Below are 19,862 nucleotides of genomic sequence, written 5' to 3' on the forward strand. Positions count from 1 at the left end.
ACAGTGGGGCAAAAGAGTATTTAGTCAGCCACCAATTGTGCAAGTTCTCCCACTTAAAATAATGAATCTGTAATTTTCATCATAGGTACACTTCAAATGTGAGAGACAGAATGTGAAAAAAAAAAATCCAGGAATTCACATTGTAGGATTTTTAAAGAATTTATTTGTAAATTATGGTGGAAAATAAGTATTTGGTCACTTCAAACAAGGAAGATCTCTGGCTCTGGAATTTTTTCACATTCTGTCTCTCACAGTTGAAGTGTACCTATGATGAAATTTACAGACCTCTGTCATCATTTTAAATGGGAGAACTTGCACAATCGGTGGCTGACTAAATACTTTTTTGCCCCACTGTATATCCCCTTATGGGGAAGTAAAATGCATTGATTCAGATAACGGAACAGAGTTTACAAGCAAAGACTTCAAGACAATGTTAAACGAAAAACAAAATAAGGCATGAGACATCTGCACCATAGAACGGCACAGCTGAGAAGTCACCAGATAAGATGTGGAACTTTGCTATACAAACGGTAGCATACATAAGAAACGGGTGCTATAACAGTTTTATCTTGCCCTTTAAAGTATATACTTTATTGAGTATTGTTTTGATTGTTTAAGCGCTTTGTGACCCTGGTCTAGAAAAGCGCTATATAAATAAAAATGACTTACTTACTTACTTGCAAAGAAAACTCCATAGTTTACCTGCTAGTTTACTTTCCAGATGATGAAAGAGAACATAAGTACAGGTTGGTTGCATTCAACAATGACAAAAGAACCCTAGAAAAAGAAACACAAACATCTGAATCAAACACTAAACAAAGTGAACACGTACAACAAAATGTTTGAAAATGAAAAGGGTATCAAAAGGAACCCTCGGAAAGAGAAAACGAGCACATTTGCAAAAGTTTGAAACTGAGGACACAACAGACAGTGTGTGTAGACGTCTGTTATAAAGCAGTGTGTGACATTCCTCGCACCTATCGAGAAGCCATTACATCATCTGAGGCACAGAAATGGAAGCATGCGATGGATGATGAGATGAGGTCATTAGAGGAAAACAAAACATTTCATCGAACTCACTTACCACCAGGTAAACAAACACACAGTGGGGGGGGGGGAGATGAGTGTACACACTTAAAAGTTGAATTGATGCAACTGATATAAAGCAAGATATGTAGCAAAGGGTTCTAGTCAAAGAGAAGGAAGCGACTATGATGAGACATTTTCACCCACAGCAGACATGACAGGTGTACGAGTGGTCATGCTGAAGACAGCTCAAGGAAATCGGATTTTACAGCAGATGGTTGTTAAAACTGCATACCTGCATGTGCCTATTGACTGTGAGCTTTACCTGGAGCAACCAGAAGGTTTTGAGAAGAAATCTGAAAGGGGTAAAAAACTTATATAAAAAAACCTCATATTTAAAGGAACATGGTTTCAAGCAGAATCCTGCTGATCATTGTTTGTACATAAAAGAGAACGCTCAGGAAAAAGTAATCATAATGTTGTGGTTTGATGATTTGATCCTCGCCGCAAACCATGAAAAGGTACTGGATCAAGTAGTCAAGTACACACTCACGAAATGTTTAATATGAAAGATTTGGGGAGGTTAAAACATTTTCTTGGAATTGATTTTGAACAAACAAAAGATGAAGTAAAAATGTCACAGAAAAGATTTGTGAAGAAAATACTAGAAAGATTTGAAATGCAAAATTGCAAACCAAGAGAAACCCCATGTGAGTCTAAACTTGATTATTCAGAAGATGCAAACAAGATGAGTGAATCCAGAAAATACAGAGAAGCTGTCGGAAGTTTGATCTACTTTGATACACATGCACGAGACCAGATATCAGTTCTGTGGACAGCAAGCTTTCTCAGGATTTTTCTGAACCCACAGAGGAACATTTGTGTACAGTGAAACATGTACTGAGGTATCTGAAAGGTACAGCTGAACAGGGACTGTGTTTCAAGAAAAATGACAATGAAAATTTTGGGTCGGAAAATGTACCGCCATGCAGATTGGACATCGGATTCCAATGACAGACGAAGCACTTCGGGATATTGTGCAATCCTGAGTCAAGGAAGTTCCATAATATCCTGGAAAAACGAGAAAACAACCAACAGTGGCATTGTCTACCGAAGCGAAGCCGAATACATATCCTTTGCGTCAGATATCCAGGAGTGTATTTACTTGTAACAGCTACTTGCAGGTATTGACAAATATAAATATGCAAGAACTAAAGTGTACGAAGACAATCAAGGTACAATAGCACTTGCTAGAAATCCAGTGTGTCGACAAAGATGTAAACGTATTGACATTAAGTACCTTTTTTTGATGGAGAGATGGAGTTGGAATAGTTTCCTTCCGAACAAACGGTTGCGGATATTTTGACAAAACCACCTTTTGCATTTGAGTTGTTTTTCTTTTTCCCTGTAAAAGGCAGTTGGAGATAAGGTAGAGTGGGGGTGTTTTTAACAATTCTTATCCTGGTTTTACTTTCTTGAAATCAAGTTTCAGATTGTATTTATTTTTTTCTGCACTTAGACAGCGCATAACTCCTCAAGGGGTCATGTCACATCTTTTCATGATTTGATGGAAATTACTTTTTGAATTTTGAACCTGCACCACAGCAACTTACTTAGGTTAGATTTCAAGTTAAACGTCAGCAATGTCATTGTTGAATAACAATTAAATGAGGTAATATAACATTTATTTTGACACAACAGTCATGAAAAGTGGATTCATTTGAGTTATTTGAGTGTTTGTTGTGTTTTTCAAAGTCTTTAAATTATTTTCTACCTGGCAACGGAGTTGTGTTCACGAGTAGCTGCAGTAAAAAACACACAACTAAAACCAAAAATACAGATGTACGGTGGCTGGTAAAGTCCATTACAAATATAAACTCCACAAAGAATTGAAAAAGTCGCAACACAACAACATTGAGCCTTAACGGAACTGACCAGAATCAAGGTACAGAGAACGTTAAAATGATTAAATGTCACTTTATTCCTCAGTATTTCAATATGTTAGTATACTTTGGTCCCAAATCTTCTGCTTCTTTTCTCTTATCTCCCCAGGGTCATCGAAAATATATAGAGTTCTGCATGTGTTGTGCTGTTGTGATCTTTGCAGGCCACAGTACAAAAGGGTTAATCTCATATCTTTCAAATATTTCCTGAACATTTAATCCACGTTAATCCATATTTTGCTTACCGATGATCACATCAACCAAGTCAGTTTATGTGGCCCACCAAATGATTGGCTTATTTCAAAGTAGAATAAAGTTCATGTTGCTATGGCGACCAATAAGGACTACAGTGTTTAAGTAAGTAAAAGTGATAATAGTTGACTACCATGATTGGAGATGGAAATAAGACCATCACTAAGTAATTTGCTTAGAATTTGTTCTACCCATGACCTTGACTGCTTAAAGATTTGGGCCCCTTGTGTGAGCTTGACACGCTAACATAAACCAATTTATGACGTTTTTTTCAATCGCTTTAATGGCTGCTCTCCCATAATCCCACAAGACAATGTGGCCCCCTTTTTTGGAAAATGAAACGTCCATCCCTTCACTGCCGTATAATTTCCGGTGCAGTCCACCCGAGATCTATCACTTCACTGATCGATAAGCGTCTCATCATTCTCCACATTTAGCCTCTCCAGATCATGTCACCCGGCAACACGTCCAATACATATTCTATCAGCAACAGGAAATTGCCACTGCTCCATCTTCGTTATATTTCACATGGCCTTGATTCACGGTCTCTCGCTGGGCTCCCCCGGGGGTGGCCCTCCTTCGTTAACGTCCCCCCGACTGGAACCTTTTAGCGTCACATCAGCTGAAAGATACGTCTTAGAGGTCAGTGGAGGATCGCACATTTGAATGCATTAACATATTTGTGATGCACCGATAGATCTGGCGACTGGATCCACTGGAATATGACAGAAGGCATTGGGGCTTGTGGTGAGAGACACAGACTCGATGCGACGTTCTCCTCATGAATGTTGCATCTGCATTGATGTATGGATTCAGGCTTCCATCCACAGAATGCCTAAGAAAAAACTATGATCGCTCCTGACAGCTAGGTTTGTTTTAGTTAAGGTTTCCTCCGAGGTATCGCCATCGATACACTGAGCCAAGCTGAGCCGAACGGTAGACAGTAGGTGGGAAATATCGGGCGGAAATGATTCATTATTCGAGCGGATAGTTCTGAGATGTGACAAGATCTCAAGATGGCTTCGTGATTGCCAAAGTGAACCACGACGAAAGGCGGATCAGACGCTTGGGTTTCTGGTAACAAGGACTGATGGAGGATGGTTAAGGCTGTGAAAGGTGTAAGAAAAGACAATTCGCCGGGGTCAGCAACATCATGGCCTGTCAGGTGTGATTGTATATATTACAGCGGGTGATTTGTCAATCGATGACACAAAGCTTTAAGTTAGAAACACATCAGGAGATGAGAAAAATATTTTTTATGTAGCTGAACACAAATGTGACGTAGCAAGAAAATGGTCGAAGTACCGTGGGCAATTATAATTCTTCAAGGGCCACATTAAATTATGTGAATGTTGTTAGGGACTGTCGAGCAAAAAGAAAGACGAAAAAAAAAGGACATGCGTCATTAGGCTGTGACTTTTATTAAGCTAAATAAGCTGCAATTTTATTCTTGTATATATGAGTTTTTTTCAAAAAAAATCTTCAACTAACTCATAAAAAATGTTTTGAGAGAATAATATACAGTATACTTGAAAAAAAAAATGACACGCAAAAAGTAAATAAGTGTTATGTTGAAATGAAAATAAATAAGAAGGACAAGTTGTCGAAAAAACAAATGAAAAAAGGGATAACGCTCATCCAAATAAAAGAAGGGAATAATCTTCAGGAGAAGAGCTTGTACTGCTTTAAAGTTAGTAAGTAAGTAAAGGTAATTTGTAAAGTGCTTTTCTAGACCAGGGTCACAAAGCACTTTAACAATCAAAAACAAAACAATGTTAAAATACAGTATATACTATAAAAGGTCAAGACACATAAGACAAACACAGGAGTCTCAGAAAATTAGGAAGAAGCACAAATAAGAATGCCTTAAGATGTTCTGTTGGAAGGATGAGAGTTGGAAACACAGACTGTATATACTGTACAATGTCTGTAGTATCTGTTATGTCACACATTTGTTAGTAAAGCAGGGCTTACAACACAATTAGTGGAGATGCATTATCCTGGTTTAGCAAAACACCCGTCAAGAGCTAGAGTTCTGCCTGGGTGGATTATGATTGGCCAATGAAACCGCACCCGTTTACTAGTGATGGTCTGATGAAGCTTCAAGAAGCAGTGTAATTATTTTCAGTGTCCGCTAGAAGGCGGCATCTGCACTATTTCCCTTTGTTTTGAACAATTTCTAATGAAAACATCACATCCTTTTTAAACTGATGGCGCCACCTACTGACCTCTCAACAACATGACACTGCTTCATGAAGCTTCATCAGCACATTACTGCTGTTTACTTGAGGCTACTGCTGCCAATAAATGCGTCCTGGGGATGGGCGGAAGAAAATATCTCATCAAGATATTGACAATTTTATATCACGATAAAGATAAACCATGATACATATTTTCAGAGCGTAACTTGCAGACATATTGTCCAACAGATTTCAAAAACTGCTGATCTATTTCTCTTTTACATCCAAAGAGTGGTGATGGCAACTTCTTTTATGACTGTGCACATAAACAACAGAACCAACAACTACTAAATATTAGAAGTGGTGATGAGCAGCCTTAAAGTATAATAACAAACCTTTAAAGATTTTTTCTTCTCATTAATGAACCAATGAATAACTGAACCTACAACTGTGATACATTCAAAGTATAAAAGTCATTTTTGTCATTGAAATTTGCACAAATTGTCATGTAAATAACGTTAATGATATTTGTTCAATGAACAGAAATCTTCATCTTTTAATTTTATTGGGATGTTTTCTTTGCCTTTTAAAAAAAAAATGTTTCTTGTGAAATCACTATAGAATCTATATATATATATCTATATATATAGATATATATAGTCATATCACCTATCACTAACTTTAATGCAAGTCAATTAAAACGGAACAACGGGATTGTAATCAAAGGCTAATGTTAGAAAAGTCCTTCTGCTGCCTCAAGTGGACATGAAACTGCCCTGTTGGTCAAAACATGAGTGGCTTTTGCATCTATTGGGGATCACATCTGCCACTGTCTAGAGAGAGGGAACAAACTCCTGGACAGGATGGGAAATTAATAGGATGGAAAGCGGGCGTGTCACAGGATTCATTAACCTTAATATTGCAACAATAAGTAACACAATTCTGTTAGGTAATTTCAAAACAAATAAAAAATGCATCAAAACTATGGCAAAATGGTTTCAAAGGTTGGAATGCAGCTACATTTATCTTTAATGCTATAAATGTAAACACTGCTACCCTTTGAAGACCTTTGATATTTCAACACTATTGGTGGAGAATGTCAGTTTTTCTTTATTTATAATAACGGAGGGAACAACAGTGGTGTTCCCCCTTTCAAACATCCCTTTAGTTCCATCTATATCTTCTGTTAACTTACAAAAATACATCTTGCATGAAGAAAATAAGCTGCCCTTTCATCCGTGTTTTACCTCCAAACAGACTCTCTTCGGGTGGCTCTCTTCCTCAGATCTTTAAAGCTTCGCCTTGTGCCTCCTGCACCTGAGCCATCTTCAGGGATCCCGAGGCCCCCTTTCATGTCCGACAAATTTAAAGAGGACAGTCACAACAACAGCTGCTGCCCTCCCCTTAGACCCCCAGCTCATAATCAATAGAGCAGGACTTGGATCGCCTTAAACCCGGCGAACACCCGAGCACAAACACAGAAGGAATAAAATATCTGCGTGGAGAGCGAGCGACACGCTGAGACAGTGTGGGAGTGTTAAGACTGTCCAGACTCCACATCAATGAGTTCAAACCTTCACCGTGCAGATGCGCTCCCTTCCACACATGCTCCCCCGTCTTTGCTGACGATTGATTTTCAAGTTGCTCTTTTCTGCTCCTCTCGCGTATCTCGCAGTTAAGGAAGGAAGGTCATGTAGGATTTTAGAATCAAAATATCCCCTTGACATCAGCCATTCACTCCAAAGTGAATGAAAAGATCAAGTGGGAATATGTAAGTAAGTAAGTAAGTCATTTTTATTTGTATAGCGCTTTTCCAGACCAGGGTCACAAAGTGCTTTAACAATCAAAACAATATTCAATAAAGTATATATTTTAAAGATCAAGATAAACTGATAACTGATAACACAACAGGAGTTCCAGAAAATCAAGGAAAAGCCTGCACAAATAAAAACGTCTTAAGATGTTTCTTGAAGGAGTCAGTAGATCATCAAACACAGAGGGAGATGAAGATCGTTCCAAAGCTTAGGAGCAACAGTCTGGAAGGATTTCTCTCCTCTGGTCCTGAACCGTGTGCGAGGAACCATAAGTAGATTCTGATCCACAGACCTCAGAGCCCGAGCTGGGGTGTAAGGCTGGATCAGATCAGTAATGTAAGGAGGAGCCTGACCATGAATAGATCTCAAAGTAAGAACCAGAATTTTAAAGTTGATCCTAAAAGAAGAAACTGGAAGCCAGTGAAGAGTTTTAAGGATCGGGGAAATGTGAGTTCTTCTACTAGAGCAGGTTAGAATTCTCGCTGCAGAGTTCTGAATGTGTAAGGTAACACAACATTTTCTTCGTCCTCCTCGACCAAAAAGACGGGTAAATCTTGTAAATCACTGTGAACTCTCACGATATTAACCCATCGTGTTCCCTGTCTGTGTAGCATGTTAGCCTTTTGGCGTCCTCTACGAACAAGCTTGAAATATAGACAACAATTCCTCTTGTCGAGGCTTCAATACAAGATGGACAGTATGGAGGTATTTGGATGTTTTTAAGTGTCTTTTTGGACTTTAGTTAAGTTGAAGTCCGGTCGCGATTGGTCCCTATAACTGGAAAAACCTGGATTACTGAAATGTTCCCAACACTTGGTCAGCATAAGGGTAAAAAGAAAGGTTATTTCACTGGAGTTGTTTATTGACCACAAATATCTACATCTGGCCTCGGCTGCCACCCTAATGGTTGCATTTCCTCTCGATATCTGTGAAGTATGATGGAGCCTGAGAACTAGAAGCAAATAGCCACAATTGCCCTTTAAAAGTATCCGCAAAACACGGGCGCATTGGTTCCTATCTGCATTATTTACTTCCTCTTCAATTACTTCCGTATCTCGCCGGCGTCTCTCAAGAGATGACATTTCATTTCTTCTATCTTTACATCGGTCTTCCATCCTATTTTATCCCATTTGCCGGTGGTTTCTTGTTCTCCCTTTGCCATTTTTCTAATTTCACTTTTTCTGCGAGTCTGTTTCCGTCTCCTGGAGTATATCGGAACATTAATCTGTCAGGAGCAGCATTTATACTCCCTCGCATCCAACGCTCCTTCCTCCTGTACGGCGGCCCACTGTGAGCTCTCGCTTTAACAAGCCGCTTCAGCCTTCTTGAATATTTTAGCGACGGAGTGATTGATTGGTTCTGCCGGGGCCCATCTGGAGACGGCCAGAGTGCCATGTGTCAGCGCCGACACTTGGACCTGCTCAGCATATCCGGGAGGGAGGGGAAGAAAGTTGAATTTCCGATATCTCGCTGTTTTGATGAAAAACCACGACTGCTGTTATAAATATTTCGTCTTTGAATTCTGGTCGAAGAGACGGTCGACTCCAGCTGTGTTTGCGCAGCCCCCTGGTGGTCACGGTGGTTCCTCACCACGCCTCCTGCAGCGTCCTGCTGGGAGCGCCATAATTCTAACGAAGGACCAGCGAGAGCACAAAACAAATATAACTTATCATTACCATATGATAATGCTAGTTTCTTTTGCAGCTCATCGTGTGAACCCGTTTCTCTGTTTGTTCTTCATGCCGCTCTTCCATGCTCACTGGGGATTCAACAAAAAATACCATCTTCAGAACACTCTTGGAATGTTTTTGATTAGTTGTTTTTTTAACACAATAACGTTGCTAATGTTGTCCTTTTGCTCAGAGCTAACACCCACGTCTTCATAGTGGGTCACAACACTAATTTGTTATGTTCTCTCAATTGTTATCCAGAGTATCCAAAGATGAACTGATAAAGACACGAGAATCACTCCAATAACCAAATGCTTTTAAAAATTAAATTTACTGTCTAAGGTACACTGGTCCCTTATGTTATGCGGGGGTTACATTATGTAAACCCAGAATCTGTGTAAAGGTACTGTTTTGTTTTCCACTAGACCCATTAATTTCTCCTTACACTCTTTATAGAAACTGTCATAAACACTTTTAAACACAGTTTATGCAATCTTAGAAATAATAAATAGATCATTTTCAAAACATGAAATTCTTAATGATTACTCTCCCCTGTAAATATATTACAGCTCCTCTGTTCGCGCTGCCTCCTCACCCCTTTCTTAACCCTTTCCTTCTTGAGGAACCGGATGATTACTTTTTTATTCGTAGAGGTTAAGTTGAGGGTTTTACATACTGTTGGTCAGTGAAGGTGTCGTGAGCGACTGACTGATGGCTAAGTAGGAGAAAGTGTGTTTTGGTTAGCAGTGTGATACAAGAGTAGCAATTTTTTGGGCTTTGGATCATTAACCAAATACTGTTCTCAAAAATAACAGGCATTCTTCAGTCTGGAACACTACAAAATATTTTACATATTTAGTACTGCACCGAAAATCGGCGAGGCCTCAGAAGGTAGACGGTAATATGGCGAGGGACCACCATATATTTTTCTTATAATCTGATGACGATGAGTCCATAACTGTCTTCGCTTCTGGGTGGTGTTAATAGACTTAATAGAGTCTCCCATTATGACCCCAAGTCTAACACAAACTCTTTTGTCTTCCTCATGTTGGGTACTTGGTGATTTTCTGTGTGCTGTATTTTTGATCTGTCCATGCCCCTCTATACTCCATCTCACTTTATTACCGGTGCCTAGTCCTTGGAGAACTCTTCAAGATGGTACATTGAGCGTAGTAATCGTAAGATGTCATAAGATTGGATGCCCTAAAGGTTCCCGGCAACAACCGTTCTCTCGATATATATCTTGTTTTTTTTATAGTACGCCCACATGATATATATTCCATTATGTTTATGTCCAACCACATTACCTTGTTTGCTTTAATACAGCTTTTTCCATTGGCCTCCAGTCCATGGATGCTCCAAATGTTTCCATTGCTTCTCCATTTAGGCACCGTCTAGAGCACATATGCTCAAAGTCGGTCAGGTAGGTCATATTTATGTCGATAGGGTGACGTATAAAGGTGTCATTGATTAAGCTAGGCTAAGGGACAGAGAATACAGATGCCAACGATTACACAGAGACTTCCATTAACAGTCAAACTGAGGTTCAAGCAAAGGAAGTTGATGAGAATTTGATACTCCCCTGTTATGGACAGTTTGGTAAAAATAATGTGTTCTGTTCATGACCAAGAATGTGAGAAGGTTTAAGCCCCTTGTTTGACAGATTTGATTGGCTTACCTTTTAATTTGGGGATAAATATACGTATCAATGGTTCATCTTTTACACCATTGGCAAGGAACATGCTGGTTCTCAGGCTAGTGTGTTAGCACTTAGAGGAAAAAGGATGTTTGCATTTTTTTGGAGTTTAATGATAATAACCCGTTTAAATGTATGAGAATGAAATTGGTCATCTCTCTATCTAACTGGTATTGGATTGGGTTCTGTGCTACTTTGCAATGTCGGGCAGCAAATGAATAGATGGATCGATTGTCAGTAGTGATCATATTATTAAAAGTTCTAACTTAACATGGAATTCCGTTTTTTTAGAAATGTATTTAATCGCTTGAAACAAAAATAAATAAATTATAATCTTAATCCCTGAGACAGGCTGGATTTACTTGCACTTTAAACATGTTTGATCAAATGACACACGACGAAAAAATTTATATGCTGTTCTCCAAAATGACTTATAATGATTGACCAGACCCGTTTCATCTACGAGCGGGATGAAACTGAGCTGATTAAGACTTATGGATTGAAGCGGAATTGCATTATTGATTTGTGCTCCGGAAAGGAACATGTGTGTTTTATCTAATCCTACATGAGACGACTCGACTCTCCACAAGCAACCTGGAGTCCATCCATCATGGAAAAAGTCATCAATTTACTTTTATATTTTCTCACACATGTATAAAAAAGCAACTTTAGTACAGTTTGAAAACTCAAGAGATCATTTTTTTTATTTTTTTTTACAAAAAATATCTTACATTATAAAACAGTTCAAAATATACACAATCCAACTTGTTTTAACGGCAGAATCTTACACCTCAAATATATCAGTCTTTATGTAAATATATCTTTACAGCAAGAATAAATGCAGGCTCCAAAGCAGCTCTTTGAACCCACTGATCTGATCTTAGCGATGCCAAATGAACTTAAAGATAATTGGACCTGTGAGAGAAGTAAAATCAAGGAATGTTCCTGGACCACACATAAAAGTGAAGAAGTGTAGACGAGTCCATATGCGAGCAGCAGTTTGTCACTTCAGATTACAGTTGTGGGATTTGTACCAGGAAACCGCCGCGGACAGAGTCCATCCATCTGATCATGCATCCTTTTTTTTTTGAAGCTCCCTCATTAACGGTTTAACGGACTGAATGCAAGAGTCGTGCCCAGAAATGTCTTCATTGCGATGTCTTAACTCACCAATTTATGAATTCTCAGCGGCAACAATCTGTTTGGCGGATCATTTTAACCATCTTCTCTTTGATTTAGAAAACATGCACCTTTAAAGGACTCGCAGATGAATATAGTCGTTTGTTTTCCGTACAATCCTGTTTATATGATATGACTCGGTACCTGGTCATGCCTGAGTGCAGTGTAGGTACTATTTCATATTGAAACATGGCATCCTGAAAACGCAAAAGTTTTTTATGGCTGAAAAAACTTCAATTGAAAAAGTTAGGGTACCTTTTCCCACATATTAAACATTTATATTAAATCCCGATGGAGTGTGTCCGGGGTACAAAATGACAAATGACAAAGCCGCTGATTGGCTGAAATTTGTTCGTATATAATTCACCTGTAACTGTAATTTTGAAAAAGAAAATGTTGAAATGGATTGATTACTGGTTAGTTTAAAAAAAAAAAGTAGCAGGGAACAATTTCCTCTAAGCTGTTTCCTTTTGTTAATATAAATGTTTTGTGTGTTACAAAGAGCCTTAAATTGGTTCAGTTAAAGTCTCGTTCACTAAAAAGTTGTGACGAGATCATGTAGGAATTTAATCCGTGAACGCATGTTTCAATCCACCGTGTTTTTACAGCAAACAGACTCTGACAAAAAAACGTAGCATAGAACACAATCTGGGAAATTAGTGATGTGTGTTTAGTTTATTTGTATTTGTATAGCTAATAACGTAGCATCTCTTTTAGTCTCAAAGCAAAATCATCAAAGTTAGAGAAGGAGTTGGCAAGTATGTTGGTTTAGGTTTGGAGGAAAACATGACGTGAGCTTTGCAATTTGTTTGTCGTCGTGATGGTCGTGATATAATAGTTTGTCCCTCAAAAAGATGGTTCTTTTTGGAAGCTTCCAGTTTAGACAAAAAGTCCTGATGATTTGCAATGTGTCGTTATTCGTTTTTATCTAATAAAATGAATGCTTTGATACTGGAAGAGACATTACATTCTTATATATATATATATATATATAAATACAATTTCTTTGAATGTACTTCTGTGGATTCACCTCGTCAAAACCTTCCGTTCAGTTTGCAACAAGTGGAAAATATGAAAGAATTTGAGGTCATGTAACAAACGGAGATTACGTTATCAAAACACTCGACGAAAGCTGGTGAAGTTTTCGAATAACCACAGTGTGTGTTTGTGTGTCGGTCCATTTGTTAACATTATACGATGAAATGACAGCGAGGAAGCCTTGAACTAATGTCTGTAAGTCACTATCTTAAACTTCTGACTAGCCCTCTTGTGGTTGTAAATATGTTTGCGTATATAAACAACCTAAATGAAAACAACTGATGCTCCACTGCAGTACTTGGTAGTTTATCTTAATCCCCGACAAGTATTTTTCAGTTTTCGGTGGTGATTTTAATAATGGGGAAAAAGGATTGTATAATGTTTGTGCTGTTGCAACTGGATTTATAAAGTTTCATCATTCACTTGTATGGCGTCTGCTGCTGCTGCTCTTGCACTCCGCTTCATTCAGAACATAAAAAACAGGAAAGTAAAGTTTACTAATGTATTTTGTTGTAAATAAAACAAGCTCTTGGACGGAGGTAGATATGAATAGTTCCTTTTTGTTTTAACGTTTGCTTGGTTCAGATGTTATTTCACAATCAACACTCTGATTGTTTTTGTCTTTGAATAATTGTCTTTATAAACTAAAAATAGTTCTCATCTGGCCTTGTATGTGTTGTAGCTCGTGGTCATAATCTGTTGCCTCGATGTGAAACACATGAAGCTTCATGAAGCCTCAGAGTTCAGTAGGCGGTGGTTAAACATAATGGAAATGTTTTATCAAAATATATGTTGCCAAATAAAGGACGGAGCTTCATGAAACTTCATGAAGCTTCACGAGGCTGTGTCTGTCCATCAATGCAACTCATAGGTTGGTCTACCTGCTGTGATGTGGCGTTCAGTCACGATGGGGCAACAAATGCATTCAAGAGAAAACGACAGCAAAGCACCATCAGGTGCTGCTGGTAGCCAATGGCAGCTGAACTAAATACAATATTGCAATTATAATGGTTGAAGCAAGTCTCTATGACCTCTCTTTATCGCTCTCTCTCGTGCTTTGGCATCATAGCGGTCCGGATTTGAGGGCGAGGGAAATCGTCCAGATTGGTGGCAAGAGCCAGACAGGAGAGGGCGACAGTCGGTACCCTAAATGTGAGGCCGAGTCCGAGGTGCAGGAGCAGACTTCGTATCCGTTCTCCGCATGGTCCGGGTGCTGCTGCACCCTCACTCTCGTTCCCGTGTTTTTGGACTCGGTGTCCGGGGAGTCCGACTGGATCTCGGTGCACAGGAGCCAGTCTTTAGCGATGAGGCGAGGGAACTCCGCCTCCGCCTCCATGTCGCTGCTCGGCACCCGCCAGTACTCTTTCCCCTTGAAGAAATACGTTGAGCCTTTGGGAGGAGAGAATAATGTGGTATTACTTTGATTAATCTGATGCAGAAAATATGAAAGCAATTTTATTTAATGATTCATTTCCTCAATTACATTCTCTTATTTAAGAAACAGCAAGTCCGATGAACCCTAATTTCACGAATCAGTGGTCCGGGGTTCAAACTCTTTGAAACAATTAATTTCTCTCGAGGCGCCTTAACTAAGGGACACACATGGTTTCATGTTGCACATGTGGAGTCAGAAAACACAAACATTCAGCTGTTTACTGATTAAATAAGACTGAATTTTCCGTTTAAAACATTGTTAGACTTTTGAAAATAAAACTAAGTCATTTCATAATTGAGAACAAATAATTGTTCTGTCCAAACATTATTTTTTTCTACTTTTACATAACCAATGTAAATGTTGGCTTGAGTTTATTTAAGCTGTTTAGGCGAGAAGTTATCTCGAAGTAAACATGCAAGCGCAGCGAACTTCGAAAAATACAAAATTGCTTTTTCTGACCGGATCCAAGAAATGCCTTTGTCATTAGCAACTGTCATTGTGGGACCCCCATACCACTTGTCTCCCACACAGCTGCACCACAGTGTTGCTTTGTTTTATTGTAGTTTTATATATATATAAGATAAATATAGGTGAACACAAACAAACCAAGTTATTTTTTTAAACCGTTTGTAATTTTACTACATGAGAAGGTGAATTAAAACAGAATTATTCACTGCATTTACCCATATATATTGTGTTCACCTATATTTATCTTTAGAGCTTTTTTGACTTCATCAGTTTCACCCCAAAATAATTCTCAGCTGTTTTATTTCTATTCTCATATATGCTCTGTTTTTTTTTATAGAAATCTCCTTTGCTTCACATAAAGTCATTTGTAAACGTGGCTACTTGAGAGAAATGATCCAAAATCTTTTGTCAGGTTGTGGGCTGGACAAAATGCATTTTTACCAAACTGTATACAACAGGAAGTATGAGTGTAATATTTTCATTTTATTATTATTATCTGAATTAACTCTGCGTTTGTCCTCATTCAACAAACACCTCCATCAAATTCCTTTTCTTCATCAGTGTTACTTTCGTTGTAAGTCTCTGTATATGTATTGATTACTCCCATCTCTGTAACTTGTCTTAAACACTGAGATCTTTATAGGTCAAGATATCAAAATGGAAATAAATCTACTTTGCTTCTAAACCAACCTGCCGGCGGGCCACATGAATAGACTTGGAGGGTCAGATCTGGGCCCCGGGCCTTAAAAGAAGTCAAGGGACTCTTGTGACTATTCTATCTTGGTTCTATCCCTATGATTGATAAGAGATGCTGTTAAAATGTATCGGCTGACGAAGCTGATTCTGAGATCCCACTCTAGAGTATTTTAAAGAAAACCTCTGAAACTGAAAGAGCTACTAATCTATAAAAATGACACAACTACACAATGTTTTAAAATGGGTGAAACATTACCTGTGCTGTTTCTCAAATCGCATACTAGCGTACTAAAAGTTAGTATTTTTAGTGCGTTAGTGCGTCTCAATTCTTAGTATGCGAAATTTAGTGCACCATGCACACTAAATTGGCGTACTAACACGCCCACAAAACTGAGCATGGTTCGATGGACACTAAACATACTAAACAGCCGCCATCTTAGTGACGTTTTAAACGGAAGTTACGTCATATATAAATGCATATATATTCATATACTTACAGGTGCATTTTCCGCAGCAGTAGGAGGATAAACACGTCTTCGCTGCTGATACCAGCTTAAATATCTCGCGATTATTTAGATTCTCATATTTTTTCTTTATTTCTTTTTCCAAAGTTGCAATACGTGCTGCCAGCAGGTGTCGATAGCGTTCAAACAGCTGGTCGAAACATCGTTAAATAGAAGTAGAAGAAGAAGCTCATGTGATCTCCGGTTAGTGTGTAGCAGCAGTCTTTGATTTGAGACATACTATCTGTGGAGAATTTGCGTACTAGTTAGTACGTACACTAAACTGATGCATACTAACTTCTAGCATACTAAGAGTAGTATGCGATTTGAGACACAGCATTGGTCTGATTGAAAAGCAATGGTTAAATACGGAATATTTCCAATGATCAGTTCATAGAAAAACACTAATTCTACACAATGGTATACAACGTTAGATAAGAAGAAAAGTCATTGCGAAGTACACAACAGTCAGAGTCCAGGATGACAGTAGGTCTCCTGAAGCATCCATCAGCACGATTGGACACACAAGGCGGGTCGTTCTTGTTCTCTACACAACCTCGCAGCATTTAAAGTGTGAATATGTTTTGATATCTTAAACCACTCCTCCGATGATACCTCGGCGAGATACACGGATTTATGATGCCATAAAAAGATCCTATCTTATTTTCTCTTCCACCGTACAAGTGTTGCTTGACGTTTAATATATTTTAGTAGCCACAGTGTTGCTACGAAAACACAGAGCTGATTAAGAAAAGCAAGAGCTCTTTTGTGATGAAGCAGATGCAGGATAGAAGCCTTTAAAATGAGCTTTGTTGTATCTGGATCTATCCACAGCTGCTCTCTACAGAAGGAGAAGGCAGTTGTGGGAGTTCAAGAAATTCACCTTTTTCTAATTAAAATAAATATTTCCATGCATCTTCATTACCACCTAAGAAAGAGGAAGGACGGATGAATTCCCAGGTGGTTTCGTCAAGATGTGCAAAAGCACATCTGCATGTAAATGTATGAATGAACTGACCTTTTATAAACCGCTATTCTGTTGTTTTTTTTGTTTAACCCCAATTAAGCTTCAATTTCTGCCAACATTCTGGTCTTCATGGATGATGTGTTGAATCACATCTGTCTGGTGCTTTTGTGCTTCTTTGAGTGTCTTTTTCTTTTTGATACCCTCAGGTATCTGGTGGTCTCTGTGGTGTGGAATCTTCAATCTTTCCCTCCACATCCTCATCCCTCCCCACTGTTATGGTCTGCTTCCATAATGAGGCGTCCCTGGACCTCTTCTCCTCTTCCCTACCACGTCTTTAAGCTTTCCATTTCCCCTCGGCTGCTGAATCCCACTCGCAGCCTTTGAAGTGGCTCCACTTCCAAGGCCCTTTTGCGTTTGTGTGCGTTTGTGTGTGTAGCAAATAGGTTTGCGAGGAGGTTAAGCAGAGACTGGGTCGACCTCACACACACACACACACACACACACACACACACACACACACACACACACACACACACACACACACACACACACACACACACACACACACACACACACACACACACACTCACAGGGTTGTGTTTCTTTCAGTGAGCAGGATAAGTGTCTGTGCTTAGTGGCGAGACTGACAACGACACATCCAGCAGAAGAACAGCTCGCTTGACTCGTGTTCTTTAGCGTGGGATTAATGACATCTGGCGTCTATTGAGGTTTGTCCTCAAATGTCAGATCACTGGCGTGTAAAGAGACTTTTTTTAGACACTTTAAGAAGCATTTTACTTGAGATGAGTTTGTTTTTCTGCCCCTTAAGAATGCTTTATGTCAAACAAAATCGAGTCTGTTTTGGATTTACGGAAATGGCAGATGGTTATTATCTGTATATATAAAACAAGTGTGCGATGTTAGAAAAATTGTGTAGGAACTGATGTAGCTCAATTTAATTCTTCACTGAGAATTTTTGTCCAAATATTGATGCCCTTCGATTTAATGTTTGTGACTCAAGTATGCCTTTTGATGGACAAGACAACTTGTTCAGACTCCAGAACGTACCTCTTTTCAAAGGAACTGAATCATCGCGTCTTCGCTATAATGCTAAACCATAAGAGTGCTAATACGAGCCGAGTTGTGCCACTTTCCAAATGCACCTTATCAAAGTGCTTAGCTGGAAATAAGCTTCTTAAGTCTTCGTTATTTTTTCCCTGACTTCTTTGTCTATCCCGGGGTTGAGTCGATCGTTCGACCAGGAAATGGAGACTAATACAATTTTCAAAGTAAGACAGTTTGTTCAAACTTCGGTACATGATAACGTAGGTAAAAGACAATATCACTTGTGTTGGTACGTGACCTCCAGGATGAGAGGATCGTTGCAGAGAAAACAAGGATAGTAAAGACGCTATATGTGTTGTGTATTGGTCGAATAGCCTTCCATCCAAATTCATTGTTCCTTTTTAACTAGAGGAAGCGTCGCCAACCGTCTTGATACCACAGGCTACACTAAGAACACAGAATGATCTAAAGAGCTACTACAAGGTTGATAGTCGTTTTTGAAGGAACAAAAGTGGCTTCCAAATGTTTTACTGATGCTATATGAAATATGTCAATTGATTATTTAGAACAATCTTAATGATTTCATCAGAAAGTATGTGTAAAACAATGTATTATTGAAATGAACGTAAAATAAATCCTCTTTCCGAAATCTAATTCGAAATGCACAAGAACTCCTGTTGAGACCTTTCTGACCTTTGCGGTTCTATTTTTATTCAGGCTCCATACAATGATCCGGTGCTGATTAGGTCCCATATCTTGGTCGGATCAACTCGACATAAAGATTTATTGCACTGCAATATTTAAGAGGGGGCAGTGGGAATGCCCGACACGCTACGAAAATGCAGTCTCGGACAAATTTACCTTTGATATAAGCCTTAATATATTCACCGAAGAGTATTGTATATTAATGTGACATCAATGATTTACTCACCATCGGACCACCTCATGGCGTCGTCCACTTGTGGGGGCAGCCCTTTCCAAAGGGCGCTGTCTTTCGGATAACCCGTATCCATCCGCCTGAGGTGGTCGTCGTACCGCCAGTAGCGGCCGTCCTTGAAGAAGTAGGTCTTCTCGTTGTGCAGCCAAACAAAGGCGGCGTCCACACTGTCCAGCGGTAATCCAAAGTCGCTGAGGGGACGAGGGTAGCCCTCCTCCATGATGTTGTCTCTGAAGACCCAATACTTTTGTCCTGAAAGTGATGAAGGTAGATTTTTTTTAGTTCAGTGAATACAGGCATTACATTTTTTTTCTGTAGACTTTGATACCTTCTGAGAGGTGAGAGCTGTTATCGTGTAATATAGACTGAAATGTTTTCATGGATTCAGATCTGGGTTGAATTATTTTTTATCAAACATGTCAGAGACCCAAAAATAATATAAGTAAGGCTGAAGTCAGACTTCGAATAAAAGTGGATTAGACAGGCTGATCCATCGTCTGTATCTGCTTAAGAGATCTTGAGTTTAGGCTGTGCAGCGTCTTTGAGTCATGGTGCACCCGTTGCCTCTTCACAGACCTGCATCAGGGAATCATGGGTAGCCTCACTCCCGACAGAAGCCAGTCAGTGTTCCTCTGACCATTACATGCAGCTTTGGATTGGTCTTCAGATCCACAAACATGCCTGCTGGAGCCGTTTTAAAAAGTCTTTGACTTTTCTTGACCCTGCTGCTCTGTTGCTGGCCACTAAAGAAAATAGCTTGTCTCCTGGCAACTTGGTCAAACGCGCCCCGCAGTGTTGAGGAAGACTAGGGTAAACCCTATTGGCACAGATGAACTGCACTACCAGAGTAAGGATTTAAGGATTAGAAGGGGCACATGAAAACCATATTTTCTCAAAAATATGTTCTACATAATCCATGGAAAATATTCCACAAAGAGGCATAGTATTAATCTAAATCAAAGTCAGTTATGATAGATAGATACACTTTATTAA

General features: G+C 39.1%; 1 protein-coding gene across 1 annotated transcript in view; it reads right to left on the bottom strand.

Annotated features, from left to right (window-relative positions):
* Positions 1-11,377: 11,377 nt before the first annotated feature.
* LOC148079513 (matrix metalloproteinase-17-like) overlaps positions 11,378-19,862 on the bottom strand; it is a 61,623-nt gene continuing 53,138 nt past the window's right edge. The window contains exons 9-10 of the mRNA XM_087791099.1: positions 18,864-19,121; positions 11,378-14,187 (exon numbers count right to left, since the gene is read on the bottom strand). Coding sequence (XP_087647225.1) covers positions 13,862-14,187; positions 18,864-19,121 — 584 coding nt within the window. The 3' untranslated portion in view covers positions 11,378-13,861. The remainder of the gene's footprint in view (positions 14,188-18,863; positions 19,122-19,862) is intronic.

Source organism: Callionymus lyra, chromosome 5 (genome assembly GCF_982586985.1).
Source record: "Callionymus lyra chromosome 5, fCalLyr1.hap1.1, whole genome shotgun sequence".
Classification (NCBI taxonomy): Eukaryota; Metazoa; Chordata; class Actinopteri; order Syngnathiformes; family Callionymidae; genus Callionymus; species Callionymus lyra.